The 27406-nt window shown below is 49.8% G+C and overlaps 14 protein-coding genes across 14 annotated transcripts; 7 read left to right on the top strand and 7 right to left on the bottom strand.

Annotated features, from left to right (window-relative positions):
- Window positions 1–28: 28 nt before the first annotated feature.
- Window positions 29–2686, bottom strand: N7509_010666 (reverse transcriptase; the record flags this gene model as incomplete). Its single annotated transcript, XM_056635303.1, has 1 exon — window positions 29–2686. One exon carries the CDS (start codon window positions 2684–2686, stop codon window positions 29–31), a length of 2658 nt encoding a protein of 885 aa, XP_056485923.1.
- Window positions 2687–3173: 487 nt separating this feature from the next.
- On the bottom strand, window positions 3174–4495 carry N7509_010665 (Zn(II)2Cys6 transcription factor domain-containing protein; the record flags this gene model as incomplete). The annotated part of the gene is made up of 2 exons (XM_056635302.1): window positions 3174–3853; window positions 3934–4495. 2 exons carry the CDS (start codon window positions 4493–4495, stop codon window positions 3174–3176), a joined length of 1242 nt encoding a protein of 413 aa, XP_056485922.1.
- A 282-nt stretch (window positions 4496–4777) lies between these two features.
- On the top strand, window positions 4778–5695 carry N7509_010664 (NmrA/HSCARG family protein; the record flags this gene model as incomplete). The annotated part of the gene is made up of 1 exon (XM_056635301.1): window positions 4778–5695. One exon carries the CDS (start codon window positions 4778–4780, stop codon window positions 5693–5695), a length of 918 nt encoding a protein of 305 aa, XP_056485921.1.
- Window positions 5696–5953: 258 nt separating this feature from the next.
- N7509_010663 (nitroreductase family protein) lies at window positions 5954–6876 on the bottom strand (the record flags this gene model as incomplete). Its single annotated transcript, XM_056635300.1, has 3 exons — window positions 5954–6159; window positions 6220–6334; window positions 6391–6876. 3 exons carry the CDS (start codon window positions 6874–6876, stop codon window positions 5954–5956), a joined length of 807 nt encoding a protein of 268 aa, XP_056485920.1.
- A 2215-nt stretch (window positions 6877–9091) lies between these two features.
- N7509_010662 (uncharacterized protein) lies at window positions 9092–9616 on the top strand (the record flags this gene model as incomplete). The annotated part of the gene is made up of 1 exon (XM_056635299.1): window positions 9092–9616. The coding sequence occupies one exon, from the start codon at window positions 9092–9094 to the stop codon at window positions 9614–9616; it is 525 nt and encodes a 174-aa protein (XP_056485919.1).
- Window positions 9617–10578: 962 nt separating this feature from the next.
- On the top strand, window positions 10579–11851 carry N7509_010661 (Translation elongation factor EF-2 subunit; the record flags this gene model as incomplete). The annotated part of the gene is made up of 3 exons (XM_056635298.1): window positions 10579–10586; window positions 10670–10743; window positions 10812–11851. The coding sequence occupies 3 exons, from the start codon at window positions 10579–10581 to the stop codon at window positions 11849–11851; spliced, it is 1122 nt and encodes a 373-aa protein (XP_056485918.1).
- Window positions 11852–11885: 34 nt separating this feature from the next.
- N7509_010660 (uncharacterized protein) lies at window positions 11886–13332 on the top strand (the record flags this gene model as incomplete). Its single annotated transcript, XM_056635297.1, has 2 exons — window positions 11886–13247; window positions 13315–13332. The coding sequence occupies 2 exons, from the start codon at window positions 11886–11888 to the stop codon at window positions 13330–13332; spliced, it is 1380 nt and encodes a 459-aa protein (XP_056485917.1).
- Window positions 13333–14141: 809 nt separating this feature from the next.
- Window positions 14142–14999, top strand: N7509_010659 (PWI domain-containing protein; the record flags this gene model as incomplete). The annotated part of the gene is made up of 3 exons (XM_056635296.1): window positions 14142–14206; window positions 14279–14397; window positions 14455–14999. 3 exons carry the CDS (start codon window positions 14142–14144, stop codon window positions 14997–14999), a joined length of 729 nt encoding a protein of 242 aa, XP_056485916.1.
- Window positions 15000–15152: 153 nt separating this feature from the next.
- N7509_010658 (RNA-binding protein) lies at window positions 15153–16501 on the top strand (the record flags this gene model as incomplete). The annotated part of the gene is made up of 2 exons (XM_056635295.1): window positions 15153–16115; window positions 16181–16501. 2 exons carry the CDS (start codon window positions 15153–15155, stop codon window positions 16499–16501), a joined length of 1284 nt encoding a protein of 427 aa, XP_056485915.1.
- Window positions 16502–16686: 185 nt separating this feature from the next.
- On the bottom strand, window positions 16687–17482 carry N7509_010657 (putative lactoylglutathione lyase (Glo1); the record flags this gene model as incomplete). The annotated part of the gene is made up of 2 exons (XM_056635294.1): window positions 16687–16725; window positions 16850–17482. 2 exons carry the CDS (start codon window positions 17480–17482, stop codon window positions 16687–16689), a joined length of 672 nt encoding a protein of 223 aa, XP_056485914.1.
- Window positions 17483–19496: 2014 nt separating this feature from the next.
- N7509_010656 (O-methyltransferase) lies at window positions 19497–20230 on the bottom strand (the record flags this gene model as incomplete). The annotated part of the gene is made up of 2 exons (XM_056635293.1): window positions 19497–19696; window positions 19747–20230. The coding sequence occupies 2 exons, from the start codon at window positions 20228–20230 to the stop codon at window positions 19497–19499; spliced, it is 684 nt and encodes a 227-aa protein (XP_056485913.1).
- A 333-nt stretch (window positions 20231–20563) lies between these two features.
- N7509_010655 (transcription factor domain-containing protein) lies at window positions 20564–22991 on the bottom strand (the record flags this gene model as incomplete). The annotated part of the gene is made up of 2 exons (XM_056635292.1): window positions 20564–22709; window positions 22780–22991. The coding sequence occupies 2 exons, from the start codon at window positions 22989–22991 to the stop codon at window positions 20564–20566; spliced, it is 2358 nt and encodes a 785-aa protein (XP_056485912.1).
- Window positions 22992–23460: 469 nt separating this feature from the next.
- On the top strand, window positions 23461–24606 carry N7509_010654 (glycosyltransferase family 32 protein; the record flags this gene model as incomplete). The annotated part of the gene is made up of 3 exons (XM_056635291.1): window positions 23461–23781; window positions 23850–24005; window positions 24085–24606. 3 exons carry the CDS (start codon window positions 23461–23463, stop codon window positions 24604–24606), a joined length of 999 nt encoding a protein of 332 aa, XP_056485911.1.
- Window positions 24607–24765: 159 nt separating this feature from the next.
- Window positions 24766–27197, bottom strand: N7509_010653 (uncharacterized protein; the record flags this gene model as incomplete). The annotated part of the gene is made up of 5 exons (XM_056635290.1): window positions 24766–25450; window positions 25509–26395; window positions 26555–26677; window positions 26768–26810; window positions 27166–27197. 5 exons carry the CDS (start codon window positions 27195–27197, stop codon window positions 24766–24768), a joined length of 1770 nt encoding a protein of 589 aa, XP_056485910.1.
- Between the last annotated feature and the right edge of the window lie 209 nt (window positions 27198–27406).

Here is a 27406-nt window from a genome sequence, read left to right as displayed (position 1 = left end):
CACAAAAGCAATCTCATGGAACTCTGAATTACAAAACCATCTGCCATCTAACTTTCTTGTCCTTGATCATGTCCAATACACCCATAGGCAAATATTGCTTATCCACCAAGTTCAACCCTCCGAAATCTCTCATCAGCTCCTCTGCATATAGACCAAGAACCCATTTCGTCTCTATCCCCAGATTTCCAAGGTCGAAATCTTCACGAGCATCAGATATGGCATCGTTAACCACAGCAGTAGTACGAGGACCGACACAGGTAGGAACATTCATGAGCTCTTCATATAGCAATGAAAAATAGTAGCTTTCCTCTTCGCGCAATTTGTTCCATTCATTAACCGTCATAAATTGATCCATCTCCTCTGTGGAAATGATGTTGAGATCTTCGAATGCGCGATCGGGCTGCAAGTGCTCCAAAAGAGCACGGCGATCTTTCCGGGTAGTCCTCTCAAAATTCCTCTTCGCCCTTTCATAGTGGGAGAGTTCCTCACTCAAGTAATCATCCACCAGCTCAATTGGGGTCTTGTTGAGCTTTTTCCGGATGAGAGAAATTGAAATGAATGGATTTCGAAGACCAAGACCTCCTAGCTTTTCGGGAAGATAGAAAAATGCATCCGGAACATCGGATGTGCCGAAACGAGATTCGATCTTTTGCCTTAGGAATCCAGTGACTGTGCATTGCGTTGGGTTTTCGGCTGTTTCGAAAATGGTCTTGTGCATTTTCTCATATGTACTGAGAATAGCATCAATATGTGGCCGCCCGAAGCAGTATGCCGGCTCTCCAAATGTGTTTTTGAAAAACCGACCAATACAACTATTCCAAGTACGAATCCAGGAAATGATGCTATTGCATTGATCGAGCTGTGTTTTCAGTTGGCGGACATGCGCATCAACTTGGGAATGATCAATTATCCATTCGCCAGATGATATATCCAGCATAAGGAAGCCGATCCTTACAGGACCTTCTGGTAGACGGGTGGTGGCTTCGCGTCTCATCCAGGATTCGCCCATATAAGCAGATCCTGACTTGTGCCTGTTGAATTCGAGTCCAGTGATCTTGGCAAAGTTCTGCATGATATCCCACGCCTTAACACACTTCTCTGGCTTTCCGGAGAGCCAAATATCGTCATGAAGCCGGTATAACAGCATCCCAGTTCCCTTGTTTACGGCAAGATCCATAAAAAAGAGGATAAGCTCTCCAATGAGCTTCTCTGAAGCATGTGCAATCGGAATGCCCCTTCTTCGTTTTCGTGGTCCAAGATTTTCATGTCCCTCGAAAGAGTGATCCATGTTGAGCGGAGTCTCGAGATATTTGCGGAAAAAGTTGATCCATCGATCCGAAAACCCGGCATAAGCCAGAAAGGCGTAAACCGTGCTGTGTGGAATCGAAGTCGCATACCATTGCAAGTCTGTCTGAATGACGGCTGCTTCTCCATTCAAATGACGTTCCAGCAAAGTTTCAGTCACTATCTTTCGAAGCAATTTCTGTTTCACACTCTTCGGTGCAGAGCTTTCATGCGTCTCGGGGTCGTCATCGTATCCACCAAAGCGATTTCCTAAAGTGTCCTCTCCTTCTGGCATTGCTGCTAGGAAGAAATTTTCGAAATAGTCTTCTCGCCGTTTTTGTGCCGTGGATCCACTGGCTTCATATTTGGCGTAGTATCTTCGGCGGATTTTGTCGTTTTTGGTCATTTTGTGTCCTTGCACGAAGTTGAACATTCTTTCGTCGCTGATGAGATAAGTCAAAGCCGATTTTAAATCCTTACACAGCTTGATACAGATATGCTCAACGAAAATCGTTTCTAGGATATCATCATCCATCCAGATTCGATATTTGCCGTTCAATTGTTGGCGAGGTAAGACAGGTACGCCCTCCTCACCTGTATGCCAATCCCAATTGACTAGGTCGGCATATCGCATGTTGAGAACATCAGCAATCTCACTGAGAGCTACCTTATTGTTCACAAAATGCTTCAATGTTTCTTGTTTTTCGTCAGTGACAATTTCCTCGCATTGAATGCCCCGGATGCATGCTGATAGGGAGTCGACAGTGAAGGGATCTTCTTGCTCCCAAATAGACTCCGTGGCTCTGCTCACTTGATCACGAAAGTTTTTCAAAAGTTGCTTTTGTTCCTCATCGGGGAATAGAGCGTCCAGAAAGGCCTCAATTTCGCTAGGATCCGTCTCGTGGGATTTGAAAACCATGTCCTCAAACTGGTCACAGAGCTGCTGCTGCCTCTGCTTTTGTCTTTCCTCTACCACCAAAAATTCATCAGCGTCACCAGAGGCGGGCTCCGGATTCTCCTTTTCTCCAGACGGTGGGTTCATCCACTCTGTCAGAAGACGCGAATACAAATCGGCGAGTTGGAGCTTGCGGCTATGAGGCTCCAACTTATTGCGCAAATATTTTTCAAAACTTTCAAGTTTCTTGGTTGGGATCGAAGAGTCAAAGCGTGCCTGATCAACCCAGTGTTCGATGTTCGAAATTTCCGCGTCGCGGTTCAAAACTGGAAGCAGCTTCCTGGTACTGACTAGGAGATGCTCGACGCGCTCACGCAGAGTGGGACACTGGTCCGCGCCCGTGAGAGCCTCAACTTTTCTCAGCTCATATGCATCTCGTTGTTTCTCAAGCTCGTGGATTTTACTTCGAGTGAGTGATTGGAGCGTTCGGGATAAATAAGGGTCCATGTTGAGTGGGGTGAGAAGTCGTCTCCCCGCAAAGAGTTGGTTGTTTGAGAAATACTAGTAGTATTCCCGGATGATACTAGTAATAATTTTGGGGATTTCCCATTGGATTTATACTCGCATTAATATTTTTCTTCACCTTCTTTAAGCTTCTGGGCTTCACTATTGGGTTCGATTCCAAGCGTCTCGCTGCCTAAAGCTGCCTGGTCAGATCGGCGTTCTGCAGCCTTGCACTACGTTGTACTTCCACCAGTTTCAGCCCCTTTCTTCCCGCCTGCATCATGACACGAGGCTTCGGCCAACTGGAAACCTTGGAGCCCCGCCATTTTTCCAGCGCAGATGAGTCATTTACGAAAAGAGAGAGAGAGAGAGAGAGAGAGAGAGAAGACTGATACTTCTGGGGCATTCTTTTACTTTCAATCGTAAATGTGTCATTCAACGGATAATCTTATTGTTTCCGCTATGTCGAGGTCATCCATGATGATGGACTTTATAATATAGCACCTCTGATATGGAACCAAGCCTTAGCCTTATCAATCCCCAAAGCCGTGACTAGTAGCATCCTCCCAAACAAATCCACCTCACCCGGTTGTGCATTCTGCAACACCGGCTCGAAATCAAGATTATAAACAATATGGTGCTGTTTTTCCGTCCAAGCGACCGCGAAATCAAAAGCACTGGAAGCGTTCCACAAGTCACCCGAAAGATACCAGGAATGCTCAAGGCCCAGCTTGCCATCACACGACACAGGTACTCTTCCTTGAAGGACTTTGAAGATTTGAATAAAGTAATATGTAAACAGCACTGTGCGCCGCGCCGATTCTTGCAAAACCCATCCCTCCCAGAAAGTCGCAGCGTCTTCCATTGATAGCGGGAGAAGTTCGGTCGGATCGTAGGGTTTGGGGGTTGGCACTATCGCCATTAGTGTGAGGACTGATGACTCGAGTGTTGTGAATAAGGCATCGGCTGTGGCGTGAGAGCGGATGTCTCCATCGAAGAGTCGCATTATTTGGTAGAGGATTAGTGCTTGGGTGCGAGCGAGGATGTCAAGGGTCTCGGTTGGTTCAGGTGCTGAGAGGAGTTCTCTTGTGCGTGCATCAAAGAGGTTCATTATTACTGGGGCGTTTATGTCGTTTTTGCACATGTATAGAGAGCAACATGCGTAAGCATCTATATTGATATGTGTTAGCACTGGCAGTTTAAAAGAGCACTCACTAATAAACATGAAGGGGATATCGGAGAATCTATACCTTGCATGACTTGTGGCATATTATGGCTTTTATATAATTGTTGATGACACCATGGTGTTCGATTCTCTATTACCATCATTTGAGGCGCGGTTTTAAGAACGTCAATGGTGAATTGGAGATGTGACGCCACTATAACCGAAAGTGGTCTTAATGATCGCGCTCGCGGAAGAGCGACGGCAAAGTTTGTGGGAGATAAGGGGCCTTCAAAAAATGATGTGGTTGAAAGCTCGTCAGAAACGTATTGATTCCAATCTAGCTGAGGCTCTCGTGGCTCCGGCGCGGAGTCTAAAATCGACTCAGCACACAAGCCGTTGTGAATTGGCGAAGGATGTGTCATGGCGGTGGTGAGCCACATGTGATCCATGGCATTCGTGGGTATGGTTGGAGGTGATTCATCCACGAGATCTTGGTAGGCTGCAGGTAGTCTACCAGGGTAACTGCAGGGCAAATTTCTGCTGATACATCGCGAACAGGCGGGAAAGGCGAGGTCACAACGCCGTTTAGCCGTCTTGCATGCCTCACAAGACTTTCTTCGAGGTGGAGCTGGGTCTTGATGAGCCATCATAGCCTATCAGAACTGATGATTATGGCCAGGAAGTGGAATGGAAGAAGAGCATGAATGAGGCCAGAGACCTAGAGCGGAATTCCGCACGCTAAGCAAGAAAGTGGCGACGGGCCGCCAATCGGAGAGGTTCAACTGCGACTGAGTGGGCCGACCCGGCGGAGTTGCGCAGTATGAGATTTATTTGAACATCAGTCAAAGAAAACATAAATTAGATCTAAATGCCACTACCTGCCTGTGAAGAGAAATCATCCAAGCAATTATCTCTAAAGCTAGTACATCATGGCCTCTCCCATTGTCTTCGTTTGCGGCGCAACAGGCACCCAAGGCGGTGCTCTTACCACCCACCTTCTACAACAAAACATCCAAGTCCACGCCATCACTCGCAACATCCAATCGGAAGCTGCTCAAAAGATCAGTAACCGCGGCGTATCTCTGATTGAGGGTGATTTCGACAATGAAGAAACTCTACGAAAGGCCATGACCAACTGCACCAGCATTTTTCTCAATCTATCCCCGAATCATCTAAACCCATCGGCCGAACTCGACCAAGCAAAGAACATCATATCCATCGCAAAAGAGATCGGCATCAATCAAATCATCTACACTGGTGCAATGGGCACCGTCAATCCCGAACGCTTACCTCGCTGGGATCCCACAAACCTTGCTGCGAATGTCCTTCTCGGCAAACAATCCATCGAGAAGGAAGTTCGCAACGCTGGATTCGAGCACTGGACAATCCTACGACCGGGAAATTTCATGTCGAACTTCTTGAACCCCCTCGTTCGAATGTATCAGGGTTTTGTTGAGACTGGAAAATTCACAACGGCTTTTACCCCCGAGACGATCCTTCCTATGGTTGATCCTTACGATATCGGAAGATTTGCTGCTGCGGCAGTATGCGATCCGATCCGATTCCATGGGAAGGAGGTCGAGATCGCGTCGCAAATGATGGGGGCAGAGGCCATCATTAAGGATATTGCCCAGGCCACTGGGCGAGACATGGAGGTTGTCTTTTTGTCTGATGAGGAAGTGAAGGGAAAGATGGCAACGGATCCTTTTCTGGGACCTCAGTTGCTTTTGCGCGACATGGCTATTTTCGTTGATTTTCAGAAGGTGAAAGGATGGAATATTGAATTGAGTACCTTTGCGGAGTTTTTGAAGCGGGAGAAGAAGCGGGTTGAAGAGGCTTATCTTTGAAGGAAATCTTGTACATTTCATTAGAACTGTTGATATTCTCATGGTGTTAAGGGAAAGACAATTCATCTTTAAACTTGGGGACATTTTATATGCTCGAGGTATTGTAGATCTAATATCAAAACACGTAGGTATTCTATTCTATTGACAGGTTCTAGAACATCAATGACGGCATCTATGTGTATCTACAATTACAGCCGTTTCAGGGCTGAACAAAGTAAAGAAAGTCATGAGGGCGTGAGGCACAGCATTGGGCGAAATTTACTGCTTGCCGAAGATCTTGACGCGGTCTTCAATGGGCTTCTGGACCTTCTCGCCAGCCTGGCCCTCGGGGCTACCGAAGACAAGCTGGGCAACCAGGCGCCAGTCAGTAGGCAGGTTCCACTGCTTGGCGACAGAGGCGTCAAGAAGGGGGTTGTAGTGCTGCAGGTTGGCGCCGAAACCAACGGACTCGAGAGCAGTCCAGACTGAATTACATTGTTAGTATTATTATTTTATTATTCTGGGGTGGTGAAATATCAACATACGGAAGTACTGGTGCATAGCGTTGGAGTGGTCAGCCCAGGGCTCGAACTTGTCGGCGTAGGCGGCGAATTTCTCCTGGAAACCCTTGACGTGGGCAGGGTCCTCGTAGAAGAGAATCTAGATTGATGGATTAGACATTGCCTTTTGTTCAGCTTTGGTTGGGATTTACTCACGGTACCGGCAGCGGCCTTGAAGCCCTGCAGCTTAGGCAGAGTCTGGTTCTTGAAGACCTCCTCGGGGACAGCACCGGACTGGACGAGGGGAGCGAAAGCCTCAGCGGCCAGATCCCAGAGTCGGTCGTGCTCCTCGTGCAGCAGAACGACCAGGCGGGTGGACTGGGTGTTGAAGGAGCTGGGGACGTGGGTAATGGCGTGGTTGACGAGCTCCTCGACCTTGGAGTCAGGGACGGGGCTGTTCTTGCCGAGCTGGTAGATAGTGCGGCGGGTCTGGGTCGCCTGCAGGAGGCCGTCGGTGGTCATGGTGGCGGGGGTGGCGGGGGAGTTCTTGGAGAGAGAAGTTGAGAATGGACGAAGAAATAGCTGTGCAATTGACGGGGGTTGGGCCGATATTAATGTGGTTTGCGGTCTTGAGGTGGATCCCAGTGTTCGGCAGATGCTGTGGAGAGTGGAAGCCGGTCGAAGAATAGTACGAGTGGCCATAGTTGCGGATGGAAGGGTTTTTAAATAGAGTAATAGTATGATAAACGGGGCGATTGAGAGTACTAGTAGATAAAATTGTTAAAAATGATCGGGATTGTTACAAATCGACGGGGCAGTTCCGCAGTTTTTTAAGCATGGCAGGGCCGCTAAAAAAAGGAACTGGTGATGTTGTATATCCGTTGCCGCCGGTTAATTTGGCGCAAGGCGGAATTACGGATAAACGGCGCTTATTAAAGGCTTCTTGTCAGCAATGACAAACCACTGGTTCCTGAGTACTCCGTAGTTAGAGTTCAAGCTCTTCTACGAGTTACTAGTTCTTCGATATTAATTATAGGCCATCGAGATCTTGGGTTCCAAAGTTCTAAGAGTATACACGGCCCGTCCATTCCACGGTTGGCACCTGGGCACTCGACCATCGGCCAGTTGTAGTTATATATTATTACTACCTACTAGTACTAGTACGGACACCCCGGAATTTCACAACCTTGGATCTCAATCTGCGACTCAGACTCAGAGTTTATACCATTATCCTGATAATCACACCCAGAGAAACCTTGGAAGAGATAATTTCAAACCAATTGCCCTTCCAAAGACATCACTAGTGTGAGAGTAGCCGCGGAGGCTTCGGTAGAGGGGCAAAGTACGGGTCGGCCTGAGAACTTGCTCCAGTAGTAAAAAAATGTGACGGTAACACTGCTTAAGCTGCTCCCTGAGTAGACTGTGCATATTTTGAGCTTTTCTTTAGGACCTGAGCGGTTCGCCCCGCTTATATTTCACGGTAAGACTTTTGTTTAAAATAGTAGGTATAACGGTGTAATATTAACTTAAAAACCATAAACTAGCAATCATTGTTTAAAATTGAAATATAATCGTACTACTAGTAGTAATACCTGGCCAGGGTGGATCGTAATCGCACTTTTCTCGGTTTTACACAGTTTCTGTGACTCGCCCGCTGATCAGTTGGGGGCCATAAGTCAAATCGCCGCAACAATTCCTTTCCAGTTGGCGGCCATAAACGTGCCAACCAGTGTAGACTCCGAGTCGGAGAGTAGTAGTAGTAGAAATAATAAATATCTGATTGACCCACCACATTCCATCCTCATTCAAGCCGTTATTTCATTTTTTCCACTCTTCCCCACTATCTTAATCGAGCAACTTGTTACTTCATGGCGCATCAAGCGCACAATATCCCATGGGATCTACTCACATCAAATCTAGAGTGGAAAGCCCCAAGACCTTCGGACAACTTCGGAACAAACCTCTAGCCACGCATGAAATCCAATCAAGCTGCTGACCTGAATTATATCGTCGACGCCTTTGTAAAGAATCTCGAGGAGCATGCGGTCTGTGAACGAAAAAAAGTATCAGCAACACGATGTCCCTCCCCAGCCATCAGATGTGATTCTCAATGAAGCCACCGTTCGAAAAATATCACCTACAGTTCGGCGATGGCGAAAACATGGGTGGTCTCAAAGGTTATGCCCTTCCGAAACCTGTTTCTTGAGGGATCCTGATTCGGAACCCTGCAAATGCGAACCCCTTCCAATGAAAGAAAGACAAAAGTCTGCATTTCTTCGTCAATTCGATAACATTGAGTATTGCCATTAATTTCGTCAAAACAACGCTGTACTTTTCAATCTCGAAGTTGTGAAAACATTGCTTCTTTACGGAGAGATGGATGCTCTCTTTCGTATTTGTGCTCATCCAGAGACGCATCTTAAAAGGACCTATGATAAACGTGTTCGTTTCGATTGTAGTCGTGTAGGTCCCAACTATCCATTCATCATGCTTTGCATCAATCTCGTGGCCGGATTTTGATACTGACGGGATTCAAGTCAAGATACAACTACATTGGATGGCAAGGGATAGGTCGAGACATGCTCTGGATGTAAATGTGCCTAAACGTAGAATATTGCTTCCGGAACTATGTGAGCCCAAATCCGAAAGGAGAGCAGAAAAGGACTATCGCAACACGATTTTCTACCAAAAAGCCATTGATCGTTGCGCGATATTCCCTTATGACCACTACTCTACCGTTAGAAAATTTCCGCATAACCAGTTCCTTGGTCTGGATCCTCCACACCAAGTTGAACAGAGAATAAGAACAGAAGAGAACGCAGAAAAACGTCCACCAAGATGGAGAAAATATGCAACCGACCGAGAGCAAGAGCACCCAGGCCCTTATGGAAGGAAGCCGATTCATGATTACCTGTCAATGTCGACATCTCTTTATCTATCCGATGGGCCCTCGCTTTCTGATACTACCCGCGTCCGGATGACGCTCTGCTCTAAGGGTCTACCTGTTGAGTTAGCATTGGATATCATGGAATTCGCCAACTACGAACCAGTTCACAGGAAATTGGACCCACCGCATGATCCTCTACACCCTTCAAATCGAGAGCAGCTTGGGAAATATCTCAAATACTGCTGGCAGACAATGGTCCGCTGTTTTGCGATAATGAAAGAGCTTGGATTCGATCCTGTTAATGGCGGAGAAGAGGAATCCGGCATGAACTGGAAAAGTATGATCCAGGATTGTATTATTGGGCTCTTTGGTCATGAGAAGAATAAGGGTCATAGTGGAGATCTTGGGCTTTGGTGGACCAAGGACCAGAGACGCGATAGGATATGGTATAGAAATAAAGGTCTCGAGGAGGGTTTCCCGGGATATGTGTTTATCTCGTGTTCGGATGTAAAGGATGCATTGGCATGTGACCCATGGATTAAGGACGAGATCTAAACTATGGATTAGAGATCCACTGAAACTTTTCAATAGTACGAGTAATCCAAGTGAAGGAGTTACATGTTTCTCTACAAACAGTTTTCTTGTACCACTCTCGGGTCTGCACTGAATGGCCACCAATCTGGCCACCACAAGCATGAGTAGGATTAGAGCCCTGAACAACGATGACTAGATCTATGATTTAACTTGAATATAGAATTAAACACTATATTATTACTACCGAGTACAACTGGTTGCAGGATATCAGTACCCTTGTGCAGCGGGGATCAGCATTAGTAAGCGCCCAACCCCGCGGTGGGCGGTGAGTGGTGGGCAGTGGTGAGTGGCGGGGCGGATGTTTCGACCTGACGAGGTGCGGTTTCATTTCGGGGCTGAGAGAGGGAGAGCTAGGGATTGATTTCCCCGTTGGGTGAACCGAGAAGGACTTGAGTTTTGCTTAGCTTAGCTTTGGGTGGCAATTGAGAGCTGTGTGTGCTGTCACGTTCCAAAGACTAGCTCTGACGAGTAGAAACCACGGATCTATTCGGATAGCCATAGATCTGAGTGAGTCACAAAAGATTGCAGGGAAAGCAGAAGAATGAGTCTGAAATGAGTCTGAAATGACTTTGGAAAACCCCGTGTCAACCCGTGTACTGGTAAACCCGTAAACCGAGTAAACCTGCTGTGGAGGGGAGGGCAAGGTAGGAGAGGCAACGCACAAACCCGAGCGGGGCTTTTTCCCAAAAAAGTGGGGGCTTCTCGCTCTCGATTTTTTTTTCTCCCACTTCCCCCCCTCCTCCCAACCTCCGTTTCTTTCTTCTCTCCCCATCCCCTTCTATAGGAGCATTTGCACATAGGCATTTTTGATCGTACTCGGGTTGATACTCGGTCTCGATCATTTGTGTGTGTTGCTCTTCTTTACTCTCTTCCTTTTCTCATTACCCCGCCTCTAGGGCTCATTTGAGGAAACAACCGCCAAGATGGTCAAGTAAGTCAACTCTGGAGAGCATCACCGAAAAAAAATGTGCAGCGTGAGGATCTTGATGAATTTTCCAACTAACATCACTCCAGCTTCACTCTTGAGGAGATCCGTGGCCTGATGGACAAGCCGGCCAACATCCGTAACATGTCCGTCATTGCTCACGGTATGTTCAACCCCCATCCCCATCCCCATCTCCCTCATCACACCATCTAATCATCCATCTTCATCCAGTCGATCACGGAAAGTCCACTCTGTCCGATGCCCTTGTCCACCGTGCCGGTATCATTTCCTCCGCCAAGGCTGGTGAGGGTCGTTACATGGACACCCGTCCTGATGAGCAGGACCGTGGTATCACCATCAAGTCCACTGCCATCTCCCTGTACGCCAAGTTCCCCGACCCCGAGGATCTTAAGGAGATCCCCCAGAAGGTCGATGGTCACGAGTTCTTGATCAACCTGATCGATTCCCCCGGTCACGTTGATTTCTCGTCTGAGGTTACCGCCGCTCTCCGTGTCACTGACGGTGCCCTGGTCGTTGTCGACTGTATCTCCGGTGTCTGTGTCCAGACCGAGACTGTCCTGCGTCAGGCCCTGACCGAGCGTATCAAGCCCGTTCTGTGCATCAACAAGGTCGACCGTGCCCTTCTTGAGCTGCAGTGCACCAAGGAGGATCTGTACCAGTCCTTCTCCCGTACCGTCGAGTCCGTCAACGTCATCATCTCCACCTACTTCGACAAGACTCTCGGTGACGTCCAGGTTTACCCCGACAGAGGTACCATTGCCTTCGGTTCCGGTCTTCACGGCTGGTGCTTCACTGTCCGCCAGTTCGCTATCAAGTACGCCAAGAAGTTCGGTGTCGACCGCAAGAAGATGCTTGAGCGTCTGTGGGGCGACAACTACTTCAACCCCAAGACCAAGAAGTGGACCAACAAGGGTGAGGGTGCCGATGGCAAGCCCCTTGAGCGTGCCTTCAACCAGTTCATCCTGGACCCCATCTTCAAGATCTTCGCTGCTGTCAACCACAACAAGCGTGATGAGATCACCACCCTTCTGGAGAAGCTCGACATCAAGCTCGCCAACGACGAGAAGGACCTCGAGGGCAAGCAGCTCCTCAAGTGTGTCATGCGCAAGTTCCTGCCTGCCGCTGACGCCCTTCTGGAGATGATCTGTATCCACCTGCCTTCCCCCGTCACTGCTCAGAAGTACCGTGCCGAGACTCTGTACGAGGGTCCCCCTCGACGACAAGGCCTGCATTGGTATCCGCGACTGTGACCCCACTGCTCCTCTGATGCTGTACGTCTCCAAGATGGTTCCCACCTCCGACAAGGGTCGTTTCTACGCCTTCGGTCGTGTCTACGCCGGTACCGTCAAGTCTGGTGTTAAGGTCCGCATCCAGGGCCCCAACTACGTCCCCGGAAAGAAGGAGGACCTGTTCATCAAGGCCATCCAGCGTACTGTTCTGATGATGGGTCGTATTGTCGAGCCAATTGAGGACGTTCCTGCCGGTAACATTGTCGGTCTGGTCGGTGTCGATCAGTTCCTGCTCAAGTCCGGTACCCTGACTACCGATGAGACCGCCCACAACCTGAAGGTCATGAAGTTCTCCGTCTCCCCCGTTGTGCAGCGCTCCGTTGAGGTCAAGAACGCCCAGGATCTGCCCAAGCTGGTCGAGGGTCTCAAGCGTCTGTCCAAGTCCGACCCCTGTGTCCTGACCATGATCAACGAGTCCGGTGAGCACGTCGTCGCTGGTGCTGGTGAGCTCCACTTGGAGATCTGTCTTAAGGATCTCGAGGAGGACCACGCCGGTGTCCCTCTCCGTATCTCCGACCCCGTTGTCTCTTACCGTGAGACCGTCACTGCCCTCTCCTCCATGACTGCTCTGTCCAAGTCTCCCAACAAGCACAACCGTCTGTACATGACTGCTCAGCCCATGGAGGAGGAACTCTCCCAGGCCATCGAGACCGGCAAGGTCTCTCCCCGTGACGATTTCAAGGCTCGTGCCCGTGTCATGGCTGACGAGTACGGCTGGGATGTCACCGATGCCCGTAAGATCTGGTGCTTCGGTCCCGACACCACCGGTGCCAACCTGCTCATTGACCAGACCAAGGCTGTTCAGTACCTGAACGAGATCAAGGATTCCGTTGTCTCCGGTTTCCAGTGGGCCACCCGTGAGGGTCCTGTTGCTGAGGAGCCCATGCGCTCCGTCCGCTTCAACATCCTTGATGTTACCCTGCACGCTGATGCCATTCACCGTGGTGGTGGTCAGATCATCCCCACTGCTCGTCGTGCTCTGTACGCCGCCGCTATGCTGGCTGAGCCCGGTCTTCTTGAGCCCATCTTCAACGTCGAGATCCAGGTTCCCGAGCAGGCTATGGGTGGTATCTACGGTGTCCTCACCCGCCGTCGTGGTCACGTCTACACTGAGGAGCAGCGCCCCGGTACCCCTCTGTTCAACGTCAAGGCTTACCTGCCCGTCAACGAGTCCTTCGGCTTCAACTCCGATCTGCGCTCCGCCACCGGTGGTCAGGCCTTCCCCCAGTCCGTCTTCGATCATTGGGCTATCCTGCCCGGTGGTTCTCCTCTGGACACCACCACCAAGCCTGGTCAGGTTGTTACTGAGATGCGTAAGCGCAAGGGTCTCAAGGAGGTTGTTCCCGGCTACGAGAACGTAAGTTTTTACTCATCTTTTACTGCATGCCTTTTGGTTGATCATTTACTAACTTCTATTTCAATAGTACTACGACAAGCTGTAAAAAAGTTAACGGCCGGTCAAACTGCGCTCTTGGGAGCCAAATATGGAATCTTTTTTTATGAGATTGATGAATGCAATACAACTTCCCGGTTCAAACAAAAATTCATACCCGCCGCTTGGCGGGCTTGCTTCAATCACTGCCGTCTTTAGAAAGTGTGGAGCGCCGAGGGATGTCTCGGGCACCTTTGGACGCTGTCCGTTTGCTATTGTCTCCATGGTTATTGTTTGATGATGTTCGATTTTCCTTTTGATGTTTTTTTTTGCTGTCTGGCTGCCATTTGGACATGAAAATCAATATGGTATGCTAGACTTAAACCGTTGTGCATTATCTCGTAGTAGCGTTTTCTTGTAGCATTGTAGTACCGTGAAATTGTAGCCGTGTAGTATAATAGTCTTGCAGCTGAATAATTCAAGTACGAGTGAAAGCTCTTCACCCACCACCAGCCACAATCAGCCACAATCAGCCACACTTGAATAGACGGTCTTGGCGCCATCATATCATCACGTGATCATTATCGCGCGCCATCGCGTTTTCCGTTGATTCTTCGCTTCCAAACTTTTATTCTCAATCGCCTGTTGCTGTGGTTGGAGGAGAGTTCTATTTACTCTCGTAAACTGCACTACTTGATCCGCTATCCTCGCATTTTACGGGAAATCGCCGAAACTCCGTGTGAGGAATCTGTCCCACAGCTTTCTGCAGCTTGCCGTCACCCGAATCCTTGCAATTACCGGCGCCTTAATCAATCGATTCCCATTGCCTCTATCAATTCGGTCTCTCAAGTGACTAAAGGCCCTGCGATCCTCGTCGCGATGCAGCTTACCGACGCAGAAGCCGACCGGGTGAAGAACTGGGTTGTCAAGAAGCTGGAGGACATGTGAGCCACTCGCAAGACACTGTCGTTTCTCGCCAGGAATCCCTACTGACCGTCCGTTTGCTCCAATTCTAGCTCCGATGCAGACTCAGATGTTCTCGCAGATTACGTGCTGGCACTTATCAGGTCGGACGCGCCAGATGATGAAATCCGAAAAGTCTCGATAGAGAACCTCGAAGACTTTCTCCGCGAACGTAGGCTTGTCAGAACTTGCGCTGAGACATTTTGACCGGTCGCTTACCTTGCTCTAGATACTACCCCGTTTGTCAATGAGCTCTTTGCCAACTTTGGCCCCAACTCAGCCCCCGCGCCAGCACCAGCACAGCAAGCTCCTCAAGCCCAAGCCATCCCGCAACCCGTTCCCACAGCCCCGTTCCAGCAGCAATTCGGCGCACCCACTGGCGCACCCACCGGCCCCAGGGGTGATTACAACAGTCGCAAGCGGTCATTCAACGAGGGATTCCAAGGCGAGCCAGAGCGTGATGGTGGAAATATGCAGAATCGTGCTATGAAAACTCCGCGCCGAGGCCGCGGCGGTGCTCGTGGGGACTGGATGGGCAGAGGAGGCCATATGCAGGGTCCTGGGCAGCAGTTTCAGCAAGGGCAGCCTGGTGGTTTCCCCATGGTGCCTGGATTCCCGCCATTCGACCCGAATGATCCTATGGCAGCTATGATGGCTATGCAAGGCATGGGTTTCCCCCCAGATGCCCGGCATGCCGCCTATGCCAGGAATGCCTGTAGGCCCAGGCCAGCCCGGTGCCGAAGAAATGGCCAGCCAGCCTTGCCCGTTGTATGAGAATCAGGGTATCTGCTACTTGGGAGCGGCTTGCCCTTACAAGCATGGGGGACCCGAGTCCTCCAATACCAACGGTATGCAATAGTTGTTTGCTGTTTTGTGATTGTTTTACTAAGATTTACTGCTTTAGAATATGATCCGCGATCTTCGACAATGATGTCCGACTCACAAAGAGATGGCGGGTCCACGCGTGGCAATGATCGGGGACGTGGCCGTGGCCGTGGTGCCTTCGGCGGACGAGGACGCGGCCGGTCCGATTTCTCGTCTGCAGGACCAAACGAGGACCGATCTATCACGACAATTGTCGTGGAACAAATCCCGGACGACAAGTTCTCCGAAGAGGCAGTGCGCGAGTTTTTCTCTCAATTCGGCAACATCACGGAGGTGACGTTGCAACCGTACAAAAAGATCGCCTTGGTCAAGTTTGAAACCTTCGCGGAGGCCAAGCAGGCCTGGTCCAGTCCGAAGGTGATCTTCGACAACCGCTTTGTAAAGGTCTACTGGCATAAACCCAAGCGTGACGAGAGGAACGGCGAGAATAAGCCCGAAGAGCCCGCATTCAACCAAGAGGAGTTTGAGAAGCAACAGCAGGAGGCGCAAAAATCGCATGAGGAGCGAATGAAGAAGAGGCAAGAAGCCGAAGAAGCCAAGCAAGCTCTCGAGCGCCAGCGTGACGAACTCATGAAAAAGCAGCAGGAAGAAAAATCACGTCTTCTCCAGCGATTGGGCGTTGCGCCAAGTAACGGCAGTGAAGGCGCAGAGGAAGATTCCAGCATGCAGGTTGAGGACGAGAATGTGAGCGATGAAACTAAGAAGCTCCGCGCACAGTTAGCTGCCCTCGAAGCTGAAGCTCAGACCCTCGGTCTTGACGCTAATGCTGACGCTTCATTCGGTCGTGGTGGTTATCGTGGCCGCGGGGGCTTCCGTGGCCGAGGCGGATACCGCGGACGTGGAACCTACGATCCTTCATACCGGGGTGGATATCGTGGCCGAGGTGGATTTGCTCCTCGTGGCCGCGGAGGTGTATTGCGTTTAGACAACCGACCTCGACGAGTTGCCGTATCAGGCGTGTCACTGCATTCGGAGAAAGACGAAGCCCTGCGACAGCATCTAATGGTAAGTCATTTCGCAAGTGTTGGAGAAGACTCTGGAAAAAATGCTAACTATTCTTCTTTTTCCAGGGCGTTGGCGACTACGAATCTATAGAGTCGAACCCCGGCCAATCTGATTCCGTCGTCGTGGCATTCAAAGAGCGATACCAGGCCGAGAAGTTCATGTTCAGTCCCTGGTCTCTCACCTCCTCTGGTGAAGCCCAGCTTTCATGGCTTCCCAACCTACCGGTCGCCAATCCCACATCTGGTCCAACAGCAGAGTCAAAGAATGGCGGCGGTGATGACGAGCAAGACGTGATGATGGACTCGACTCCGACGGTGAGCGCGCCACCACCGCGCAAAGAGAACAACGAGATGGATTACGACGTGGCCGAGGACGAAAGCTGGTGAAAGCATAATATTATTCTCACTTTGTGTACCATTGGATATGTATAGGCCTATTTCCAAATACGTCTTGGGGCTGTTTGATGCTCAAAGTCAGCCCCATTTTTTTTGCCCGCACAACCTGTTTCCTGCCTCGCAAGTAAAAGTAAAGCAGCTTAGCCCATATTTCTACAGGTAGGATTCGATAAAGCTCAAATATTCTGCGGGATTAACTCGACAGAATATCCATCCTGGAGCCGTCAGCTCAAGCTCAAGTTCTTGGCAAACCTGGCCCACGTATATAGTATAGAATACTGTGTATCCTTGCAGCCAATATAATCAAGTCACAGACACAAGAGCACGGAAAGAACTCACCGGATCAGCCACCATGGCAAATTTCTCAAAAAACCAAGCATAATTAGGATGAATCTCCCCAACACCCACGCCCCTCTCAGCCTCCCACTCTGACAAAGGAACATGCCCCCTCTCACAAACACCCACATCTTTAAGAACCGTCACCCCCGCACTCTTCAATCTCTCCACCGCAACAGGTACATCCGGCACCGTGAATCCCAAATGCGCAAAGCCTAGATTGGGCGGCACATTGCCACTGGATATTTGACCACCATCCTCATTGCCATTACCATCTCCTTTCGACTCCGTCCCGTGCATATGGTACAATTCCAATAACCCACTCGTCCGCGTCATAACCGGGATCTCACTCGTCTCTTTAGCCCAACTATCCAAATCCTCCGTTCCGGGCGGCGGGTGGCCGAGATAGTATATCGTGAATGGGCCTGCATTCATAGAGAACACGACGCGCATGCCGAGGAGGTCGACGTAGAAACGGAGAGAGCGGGTTGGATCTTTTATTCGGATTGCGAGGTGGTTGAGGCGGTAGTTTGCTGTTGTTGGGGTTTGGGGTGGGTTGAAGGTTGGCGTGGGACCGCCGGCGCAGAAGGCGCCTTCTTCGTTTTTGGGCGGTTGATGGAAATTGTTGGTTGCCATTGGATGTGTATGGGGTTTGTGAGGGGGTCAATGGCGGAAGATAGAGTGTGAGGTCGAACTTGAAGTGAAGTGAAGTGAAGCGGGGAATTCGAGGGTGGGGAAGTATACTGAGCTTTGCGGGGTTTGGAGTATCCCAAGCCTTTGGAAGTTCAAACTGACAACCTCGGAATGTGAACTTGAATACCATGATTGCCTGGTATTCCTATACTGTCTAAATTTATGTCTCCTTTGACTAATACTTTTCTGGTGTTCTCAATTAGATTTAAGACCGAATAAACTTTGTCCATTTCATGGTACAATTACTCTTACGATATTTCCCGACTGGGCATCGGGCTTGTCGTCCATTGTCCATTATACTATAGTAGAACACCATTTTTTTTCTCATACAATATCACTCTAAAATTCCTTCACGTCTCTCGCTGTTAAATTAAAATGGCCGAAGCCATGCCATGCCACCTGGGAAACCTCCCCGTTGAACTCATACTATGCATCTGCGACTCCCTGAAACCAGTCGATATCGCCAGCCTCGCGCTATATAATCACAGCCTGATGAAAGTGTTACAAAGACATTTCCCGTGTCTTTTTTTCAAAAAGACCTCTTCTTTCCAGCTTGCTCAAAAGCATCGCATAAATTTCTTGAAAATGATGGATCCCAAGCTACCGCACTTTCACTTCTGTTTTGACTGCCTGGGACTTCATAAGTGGGAGGATATAAAGCTCCCGGAGTTAAAATATCCAATAATTAGCGCCGAGATAAAGAAAGACGGTCTCCGTATAGGCGGAAAACCGGCTCGTCGGAGAGGCCCCTATTATCTCCCACCACCTGTCCAATTCCGTTTCGCTCACCTTCAACTTGCAATGCGAAGGTCCCAGCATGGGCCCTCTTTTGGAATTAGACCCGATTCCCTACGCTACACAGAAGTTCGCGAATCCATAGATGACCTAGGCTTGAAGACTACCCGTCTTATATCTGTCGAGGCTAGGATTTTGCCCAGAGGGCTTGAGACCATCAAGTCGAAGCCTAGCCTGTGCTTGCGGGTACAGGAACTACGATACTCTCCCAAGGTCCCCTGGGTAGGCACTCATATATACCCAAACGAGCAGAATATGATTTGCCGTCTATTGAGCCGGGGCGAACCGCGGGTGAGGCCCCGGGAGAGGTCACGGTTCAAGATCCTGAAATTCGAACCTATGGTCTTGGAGAAAGCCGAGTCTACCAATTGGATTAACTTAAGGCCGGGGATCAGTCCATATGTCATGACGTTGTTGCCTGATGCGATATATGCTCGCTCCTCACCACAATATCGTTTTTTACTCGTGGGAGCTGGAGGCATTGGTTCTGCTCAAGGTGCGTTGTGCTGGCGTTTTGGGAATCCTCATCCCTATTCTCAGTTTGAGGGGCATGTCCTCAAACCACGCAATGATACAATATCTGTGGATGCTCTGGCTTCCTTTAACAACTATTTTCTATGTGATGAAAGATACCGGCTCGTGATGAATTCGATAGGCCCTAGCCACTGGGTCCTGCAAGGCGAAAATGAGCACCGCTCTGCCTAGAAAACAAATGAAAAGTTACAATTTGAGGCTGCCCATTGAAGCTACAAGTTGGAAGAGTCTGGATCTTAAATATGATTATGTACTCCCGAGGTCTTCCTCAAAAAAAAGTATTTCATAGCTATTCTCTAATTACTTTTTGAATATCTTATTTTTTGGCTATTAGTAATATATACTTAGTAGGTAGCTATTGTCTGATTGTTTTTTGTATATATTCTTTCTTCTTACCTTGTTTAACTAATAATTAATTATCAATGATTAGTAATAGTATTGATGAATATTAATTTACCTCTTCTCTCTCTCAAAGCCTAGACGTAATAGATATTGGAGATATATAGAAGATAGAGAGTTTAAATTGACAGGGCGTCGGTTTTTCTGCCAGCAAGATTCCTGGTTACTAGGCGAAATTGCGATGTGGCGGACTTGGCAGCTATAGTCCCTCATATACATAGTGCACAGGTTACTGGTATATAATCATATCCAGGCCACCGGTATAAGGCAGAGTAACTCGACGGAACCCACTATCCGGTGCATCCAGATAGTCCAAAAGATCTTCATAACCAACATCCGCCTTGAGCGTGTTATCTGCCATGATCACGGCACCAGGCCTGAGATATGGCTTGACAAGCTTGACCGCAGGTAGGGCCAGCGGTGTCCAAACTGGAAAAAGGTCAACCATGGTCCGCAGAAGGGGAAAGAGGTATACTCACTATCCAAGAGGAGGAAATCCACAGTTCCCAAGTCCTTCTCTAAAGTCTCTCGCAAATCGCCAACCCTCAGATCAATCACGCCCTGGATCTCATCTCCAGCGCGCTCCCAGTTCTCCCGTGCAATACTCGCCTTTGATGGTTCTTTCTCTGTGGCAATTACTCTTCCCTGTTGTGCCTGAGACTGAGAATCGCGGGCTACATTCTGAGCAACCGCGAGAGCAAGGTAGATGGTGCTTACACCGAAGCTAGTTCCAGCCTCGACGACTGTCTTGGCATTGATGCTGCGCAGAACATGGTAGATCAATTCGCACTTATCCTGATCCAAGGCGATGAACTTGTCGCGCATGATATCGTCGAAGGCATCGGTGCATTGCTTGGGGAGGCTGGCCCAGTCCAAACCTGATTCTTGAACGGAGGATTGAGAGTGTAGGGCTTTGAGGTGAGCCTGGAGGTGAGGGCTTGCAGTGAGCGGGGATGGGGCCATGGTGGATGGTGGATGGTGGATGGGCTATTGATTGATTCAGGCTAAACCGTTGGTGTTGGTGGGATTTGGTGTACTAAGGCAAGGGCGATGAGGAGTATAAATACCGTCTTCATAGAATTAGGGCTTGGGTGAGTCACCGAGTACGGATGAGCTCTTAGTCAAGCTCAATAGTGGCGGAATTGCATCGATCCGCTTGGATGTGGTCACGGCACGTACGAGAATGCAGTCGGTCGCGGTTTATACACTACATCTCCGCGGGGAATAAGTACGAGTACAGAAAATCTGCCAGCACTGTTTTTTCGCCAATTTACAGAGACTTGTCTTATCTAATTATTAACTAACATGGGCCGTCTTCTGCTCCAAAAGTTCCGCATAACTATTTAATGATCGCCCGATCAGATTCACCATCTCCCAAATATAGTCTGCAGTGAAAAGGCGTGCCCACAGCCTGGTGACCGCTGCGCTGAGTCGAGTATTAGTCGCAAGAAGCCACTCGCGTGAGACATCATGTTGTGCCTCCATCACCATCTCCAATACAAAGTCCCTCAAGCGGGTCTCCTGGTTCGTTAATGCGGGATCTGGGTTCACTACGGTCACCGCTTCGAGCCATTTAGCTAGAAGCACCGCGCATTCAAGCGAGCATAGGGCGTGCTGGTTTGACCATAGAGCGACCTGTGAGTGGGCCACAAACCCGATCCCGAGCTTGACTGGGGTACTAAGCGCATGTGCACAGTGGAGCGCTGCTCGTGTGAGGCGATCTCCACGTTGTACTGAGAGGTTATTATTAAGACTGGCAGCAATTTGCACCGGATCCCAAGTCTGCAACTGCCGTGCGGAACCACAGTCTGCGTTCAGCCGGATATAAGCTAGCCGTAGAAGGGCCGCGGAAGTAAAGGACAGTGGGCCATGTGGACTGAGTGGGTCAATCGATGACTCTTGATTGCGCTCCCAGCACTGGCACCATCTTTCCAATGCTTGTTCAACTGCAAGCAGGCCTGGTGTAGAAGGGACAGGTGAGCCGAGCCGGTTATATCGTGACAGAGCCAAGCGGGTCGCTTTGGTCATCACCCAGATATCTTGAAGCATCGCATGGATCAACACAATTCCGCCAAGAGAGGAGAATCCTGGCTCCATTGCACTATCAGGGCTAAACAAGGCAGATAGGGCACCTTGAAATCCAGGCTCCCCTTGACTTTGGCTTCTCGCCGCTTCCCATTGTTCCGGGGTAGAAGCCTGCCATTCTCGCTCCGTGCAGGGAAGGTCCATGGATAGCTCCTCGGTCAAGATGACTGGGGGTATGTCGAATACAATTGTTTGAATATTGAAAAAGCAGAAAACGATCAGTTTCGTGCGCTTCACACTTTCATAACGGATCCAGCTGGCCCATGACCCATCTTGCTCCGGTAAAAGGTTAACACCGTCTTTTCTGAGGAGCGTCGCCATCAGACTTTGAATCGACAGCGCGTCATGATATGGAGGATTATCCACAAACCACGATGAGACAGACATGAGCATTAGCAGAGCTTGAATAGTTTCAAGGGTATCGATATCATTAGCTGCATTCACGGCTGGTAAAGTACCCGACTGGAAGACTCGGCGAAAATGCTCCAGTGTGACAGGTTTGGCGATCTGATACAAGCGCATGCTTGTATCTGGCTCTCGACTATAACGAGCACCTAGAGCGGCCATGGCGAGGAAAAGCGGAAGGCCCAGGGAGTCCACATCTAATGTCGGCCTATGTACGATCGGATAGTGATCGTGAAATCCCATTAGATACCCCGTCAGGCATCGAGACAGTGCATGACGGGAAGGCAGCGAAGGGTTTGGCGCTACAGTAGCAAAACCCTCCAGAAGCGCGAGAACTTTATCACGGCATTGACTTGTGACAGGAACAAATCCTGTTGGTTGGCGTGCCTTGGCCGTAGTTTGATAGCCCTCCGGTTGCAGGGATGGCAGGTGTGCGCCATGACGGGGCAGAACAGAGCTTGACGGCGTTGAAGCCGTCTCCGCAGATGGGTGGTCTCTTTCGGAGGAATGCTCATAGTCCGTAACTGGGGAAAACACTAGAGGCGGGAATAGCGGAAGGGGCTGGAAGGCGGGGGAGTAGGGGTGACTCGGTAGAGGAACGCTGTCAAGGAAAGAGGTGAAGTCGTTCCCTTCGTATGAACCTGCCGCTAAGCTATCAATCGCATAGCCAAAGACCGAGCCATCCATTGGAGTCGTCGGGCCTGCCGACGGGGTTTGTGGATTTTGCAGCTGGGTAGTAGACGGCGCCGGGGTTTGGCGAGCGGGCAGGCTGTCCGGAAATTGGCCATTGCTCCCCGGGAGTGGCAGATGAGGATGACCATGGTTGGCCACGACTGATGCCAATGTATCCAGGCCATCGAAAACGGGACGGGCAGGCGAGGGCGGTTGCACATGGCTTGCGGGAGTGTCTCCGATTTGATGGGTGAGTCGTTCATGACGAGCCAGCAGGTCCCTAGGTCGCTGTTAGGAGGTGGCTAGGTGGCCAGAGAGCCTCACGCATGGTTTGAGACCGATCGACGTACTTTCGTGTAAAGGCTTTGGGGCATTGACCACAGGTGTAGGGTTTCTCTTTTGTGTCTGTCGAAGGATTAGCAAAGCGGGTTTGGTTGAGGTGGGGCGGAGGAGCGTGGACGGACGAGAGCGATCGTGGCGCTGGAGATGCTCCAAACGAGCAAAGGCCCGTGGGCACCGACGACACTGATAGGGCTTGCTGCTCATGGCTCATAATATTCATGGTGCATGATTGATGGGGGTGGGGGAGGGAAGAAGGGAATGCGGAGAAGCTGGCAATTGCGGGAAGGTCTCCGTTCTCCAAATTGGAGAAGCGAAGGGGCTGCTAAAGAAGAGCTGCGACCGTGACCCACTCGATCTATACAGGTTTGCTACAGTAGTTACTACACTTACTAGCATTATGTCTATAGTATGAGGATGCAGAGCATAATATTAGTATTATTTACGTATATAATAATAGTATATAACTATTAACTATGAAGTATACTTCTACTAGTACTAGTACTGCTATAGTACCTAGGTATACTTGCATGCCAATGAACTCGCGAGGGCCACCACGTGCAGTCATGGGATCGCCAACACTGCTTCACATACCAAAGGCAGCCTCAATCAATAAACTTGAACTTCTTCTACTTCCACTTCTCCTTTCTTTTATTCTCTAATCTCTAACCCTCTTCCATCGTGAATCCATCATGGGTCCACGATTGTATCGCCGTGTTCTACTCACTACCCTCACCTTGCTGGCCATCGCTGCTGTGATCTACACCATCTCCCGCATCATCGCCTTTGCTCAATTATTCGGTCTCACAAAGCCCCATTCCGGCATTCGAATTACCCAGGCCGAGATTGCAGCTGCCCATAAGACCAACCCCGATCCGCGAGAGCCTCTGGTTCCCAAAATTATCCACCAGATCTTCCACAATTGGCACGATGCGAACGATGATACTCTCCGGCCAGACTGGGCCGCAGCCCGGAAAACCTGTGTGAATCTTCATCCCGACTGGGAGCATATGGTAAGTGCTCCCAAGACCTTCACTGGATATTTATTTCACGGCGCTAAAATCGAGTGGCTCTACTCTAGCTGTGGACAACCAAATCATCTCGCAAGTTCATTGAGGAAAAGTTCCCCTGGTTCCTCCCCGTCTACGATCGATACCCATATCCCGTGCAGAAGGTAGATGTTATCAAATACTTTGTCCTTCGCTACTATGGCGGGATCTACATCGATTTGGATAATGTGAGTGGGTTCTAAATCAGCACATCTTTCTCTCTCTCGTCTACATCGATTCGCTGGTTGACTTTTACGTGTGTACCAGGGCTGTGCTGCAAACCTTGAACCACTCCTCTACTATCCAGCATTTACTACCGACGGCGGCCACGGAGCTCTGAGTAACAATATTGTCGGTGGCCAGCGTGGTCATCCACTATTCTCCCTCCTGACCGATAATCTACTCCGCTGGCAAGTGAACTACATACTCCCCTACGCCACGATCATGTATGCCAGTGGCCAGTGGTACTTTACAGCAATGTGGGAAAGATATCACTCATTATTATCCCGCGAAGAAGAATGGCTCCAAGGTAGTGACGAGCCTGGGCTCGCCCCTCTATATCATATTCTCATGGATGGGCGCCCTGGTGCAGACCCTTGGGTCTTCTTCACTCAGGTGGATGGCAATTCGTGGGCGAATTGGGACAATCGGATGTTTTCTGTCATAGGCGACAATATAGCCTACATTACGCTGCTCTTCAGCAGTATTTTCCTTCTCGTCTTGTGGGCTTGCATGCGATACTCTACGCGCGGGTCTCCTGAGACTACGGAAAAGCAATCGGCGGCTTAGCTTGAATGCAAATGGAATTTTCTACAGCCATTACTCTAGTCAATCATACTAGTAATTAATTCATTCTGTACCTCAGTCTAGACTATAGCTACCTATGGGCTTATTATTGCCGAAATGCGACGAGATGTCTATTCAGTACCAGGCAAAATTAAACTACTTCTATGACTTCTCTACATACTTGCCGGTCGTTCCATCAAGCTGCGCTTCCAAAACCGCACCCTTACCATCCAAAACACTCTTGATAGCCTCCGGCAATTTCTCTGACAGCTCCTGAACAGTCGACGCCCGACCAGCCCACATCTCCCCACCAGCCGCAGCCTTCGCAATGCCAGCATAGTCAGGCGTCGGCGCAAACGAGATATTCAAATCCTCGTTCGTGGCACGCGAACCATCACCACTCGGGTGGACCAGCAGCATGCTACGACGCGGAGCATTCCAACCCTTGTTGTTCAGCACGATGGTCAGAACAGGGATTCCATAGCGACGTGAGATCCAATAGACAGATCCAGGCACGGAGAAAAGGAAAGTTCCATCACCGACCACCTGCACGACGAATTTACCCTTGCCAGGTCCTCCATGCTGCACATCTGTAGCAAGCTTAATACCCAGTGCTCCACCGCCGCTCCATCCCAAACCACCGCCACCGCAGTTGATCCAGGAATTTGGCTCAGTGGCTGCTACTTGGTCGGCGACGAAGTGTGTCAGAGTCACGGATTCAATCGCCCAAATCGCATCAGACGGACAGGACTTTCGTACTTGGCCCATCAGGTAGTTGACATTCAAGGGTGCATCGAGACCACCCTCCGGGACGACTGCGAGGTCGGCAATCTCCTTTTCGTCGTGCCTGGTAGACTTCATCACGGCCCTGGTGTAGAAGCAAATTCTCCTTGGATCTAACAAACTGCTGCAGCTCACTGTTGCTCGCGACATGATCGTTGATCTGTTTGAGGGCGGTAACAGAATCTGCTCGGAAGGTAGCCATGGATGGGATATAGAAAACTGGAATCTGCTGCTTCAAGGGATCCACATCGATATGGACGATTTTAGCCGTCTCAGATGGCTTGAACTGGGTAGGGACCCAAGGTACATCACAATCAATCACCAAAATGAAGTCGGCAGACTGAACAGCCTCGTGTCCAGGATATCGCAGACTCAGCCAGGCTGGGTGGTCCGCTGGGAAGCACATATCACTACCGCCAGTATCCAACACACGAATACCCTTGAAGGTATCTGCCAACGAGACCAGCTCCGTCACAGCCTGAGCCTGTCGACCCGTATACCCGACAATAACCAGAGGATTCTTTGCAGCAGCCAGCTCCGAAGTAATCAATTCGATGCCGGCAGGAGGCAAAGCCGCCGGGGCAACAGGACCCCAAACCTTCTGATTCAACTGATAAGGCTCAATATCCTCCTCCATCACCTCGCGTGCACCGACAAGATAAACCGGACCTTTGGGATCACTTGTGGCGAATTGCAAGGCCCGATTAACAATCTGCTTGACATTCTTACCGGACTTGATTTCTCCGGAATATCGACAATACTGCGAAACGATCTGTTTCTGATCGGGAACATCCTGGATCCAATGAATATACTCCGTGCGTGACCCGCGCATCTCGCCTTCAATCGTATACGGCGAAAGACCCGCGAATATAAGAACCGGTGCGCGTCCACATGAGGCATTATGCACTGCTGCGCCGAGTCCTTGCGTTCCAACATCGACGTGGACGATGACTGCTTGCGGTTTCCCTGAAAAACGGGCGTAGCCATCGGCCATTGAGAGTGCGACCATCTACCATCGTGTTCAGGTCAGTGGGGCTCAACTCCAATGGATGTGATTCATTCGTTGTACAATGTAATAGTATGTACTGTATGTGCCTTCCGAAGGTAGCCGAGGAGGGAGGGGGAGGGGTAAGGTGCTGATCTTCGAATGGTGTGATCCGCGACGTACCTCATTGGGACAGGTTATAATCGTGGGGAATTGGTCTCCTCTCTCCTTTTGGCCTTTGACCATGGCCTCGAGAATTGAGGGGTGGTCGGAGCCTAGATTGACGAAGACATGGGTTACGCCTCCCTGGGATGGTAGTTAGCATGAGGTTCGGTTTGGTTGGTAGATATTAAATGAGCAAAGCCTCGAGATCTTGTCGGTGCTCTCATTACTTACCTCCCATAGAGCTTCAAAGAATGCAAAAGATGCGGTATAAACCCTGGCTTGGGTGAGCTGAGGACTGGATTCCAGGATACTAGACTGTGCACATACATGATTGCTTTCTTGTTCTTACTTGCAAAAAGGTTCACACCATGAAAAAGGTAAAGGTAGCTGGCGAGGTATAAATAACGAATGGCTATTTAATCAACCTCAATGAGGGGAAGCTGGGGCAGAATCGCTGCCCGCGCCACTGGCAGTGCCTCATTACTTCGGACACAAGTCCGACGGATGTGGAGGCGTGGGGGCATCTCCTCCAGCTTAGGTCTTGCTTTACCGAAGAACCCTATTTTACATACAAATGCGCCTCTCCCAGCCAGGCGATCAGTAGATTTTATCACATTTAATAAATCGACGTGGGATCAACCTCGGGTGTTGACTGTGACATGGCTAAGGAACGAGAAGGGTTAACAATACTTCCTAGGCCCCCCCCACATCTTATGTATTAGGTATTAGTGACACGCCTCGGTCATATAATTCCGTTCGTCATATACATCTGCTGCATTATTCAGCTGCTACTAGTATCGGGGCAGCTTGTCATTTTCGGAGATAATTCCTCTTTGGAGCTAGTCGAGAAATCTACGAGGATCTGGTGGA

The sequence above is a fragment of the Penicillium cosmopolitanum genome (assembly GCF_028827165.1).
Source record: "Penicillium cosmopolitanum strain IBT 29677 chromosome Unknown utg000009l:1.0-9042332.0:1.0-9050551.0, whole genome shotgun sequence".
Taxonomy (NCBI): domain Eukaryota; kingdom Fungi; phylum Ascomycota; class Eurotiomycetes; order Eurotiales; family Aspergillaceae; genus Penicillium; species Penicillium cosmopolitanum.
Note: the sequence above shows the minus strand (reverse complement) of the source record. Positions and strands in the feature narration are given on the sequence as shown.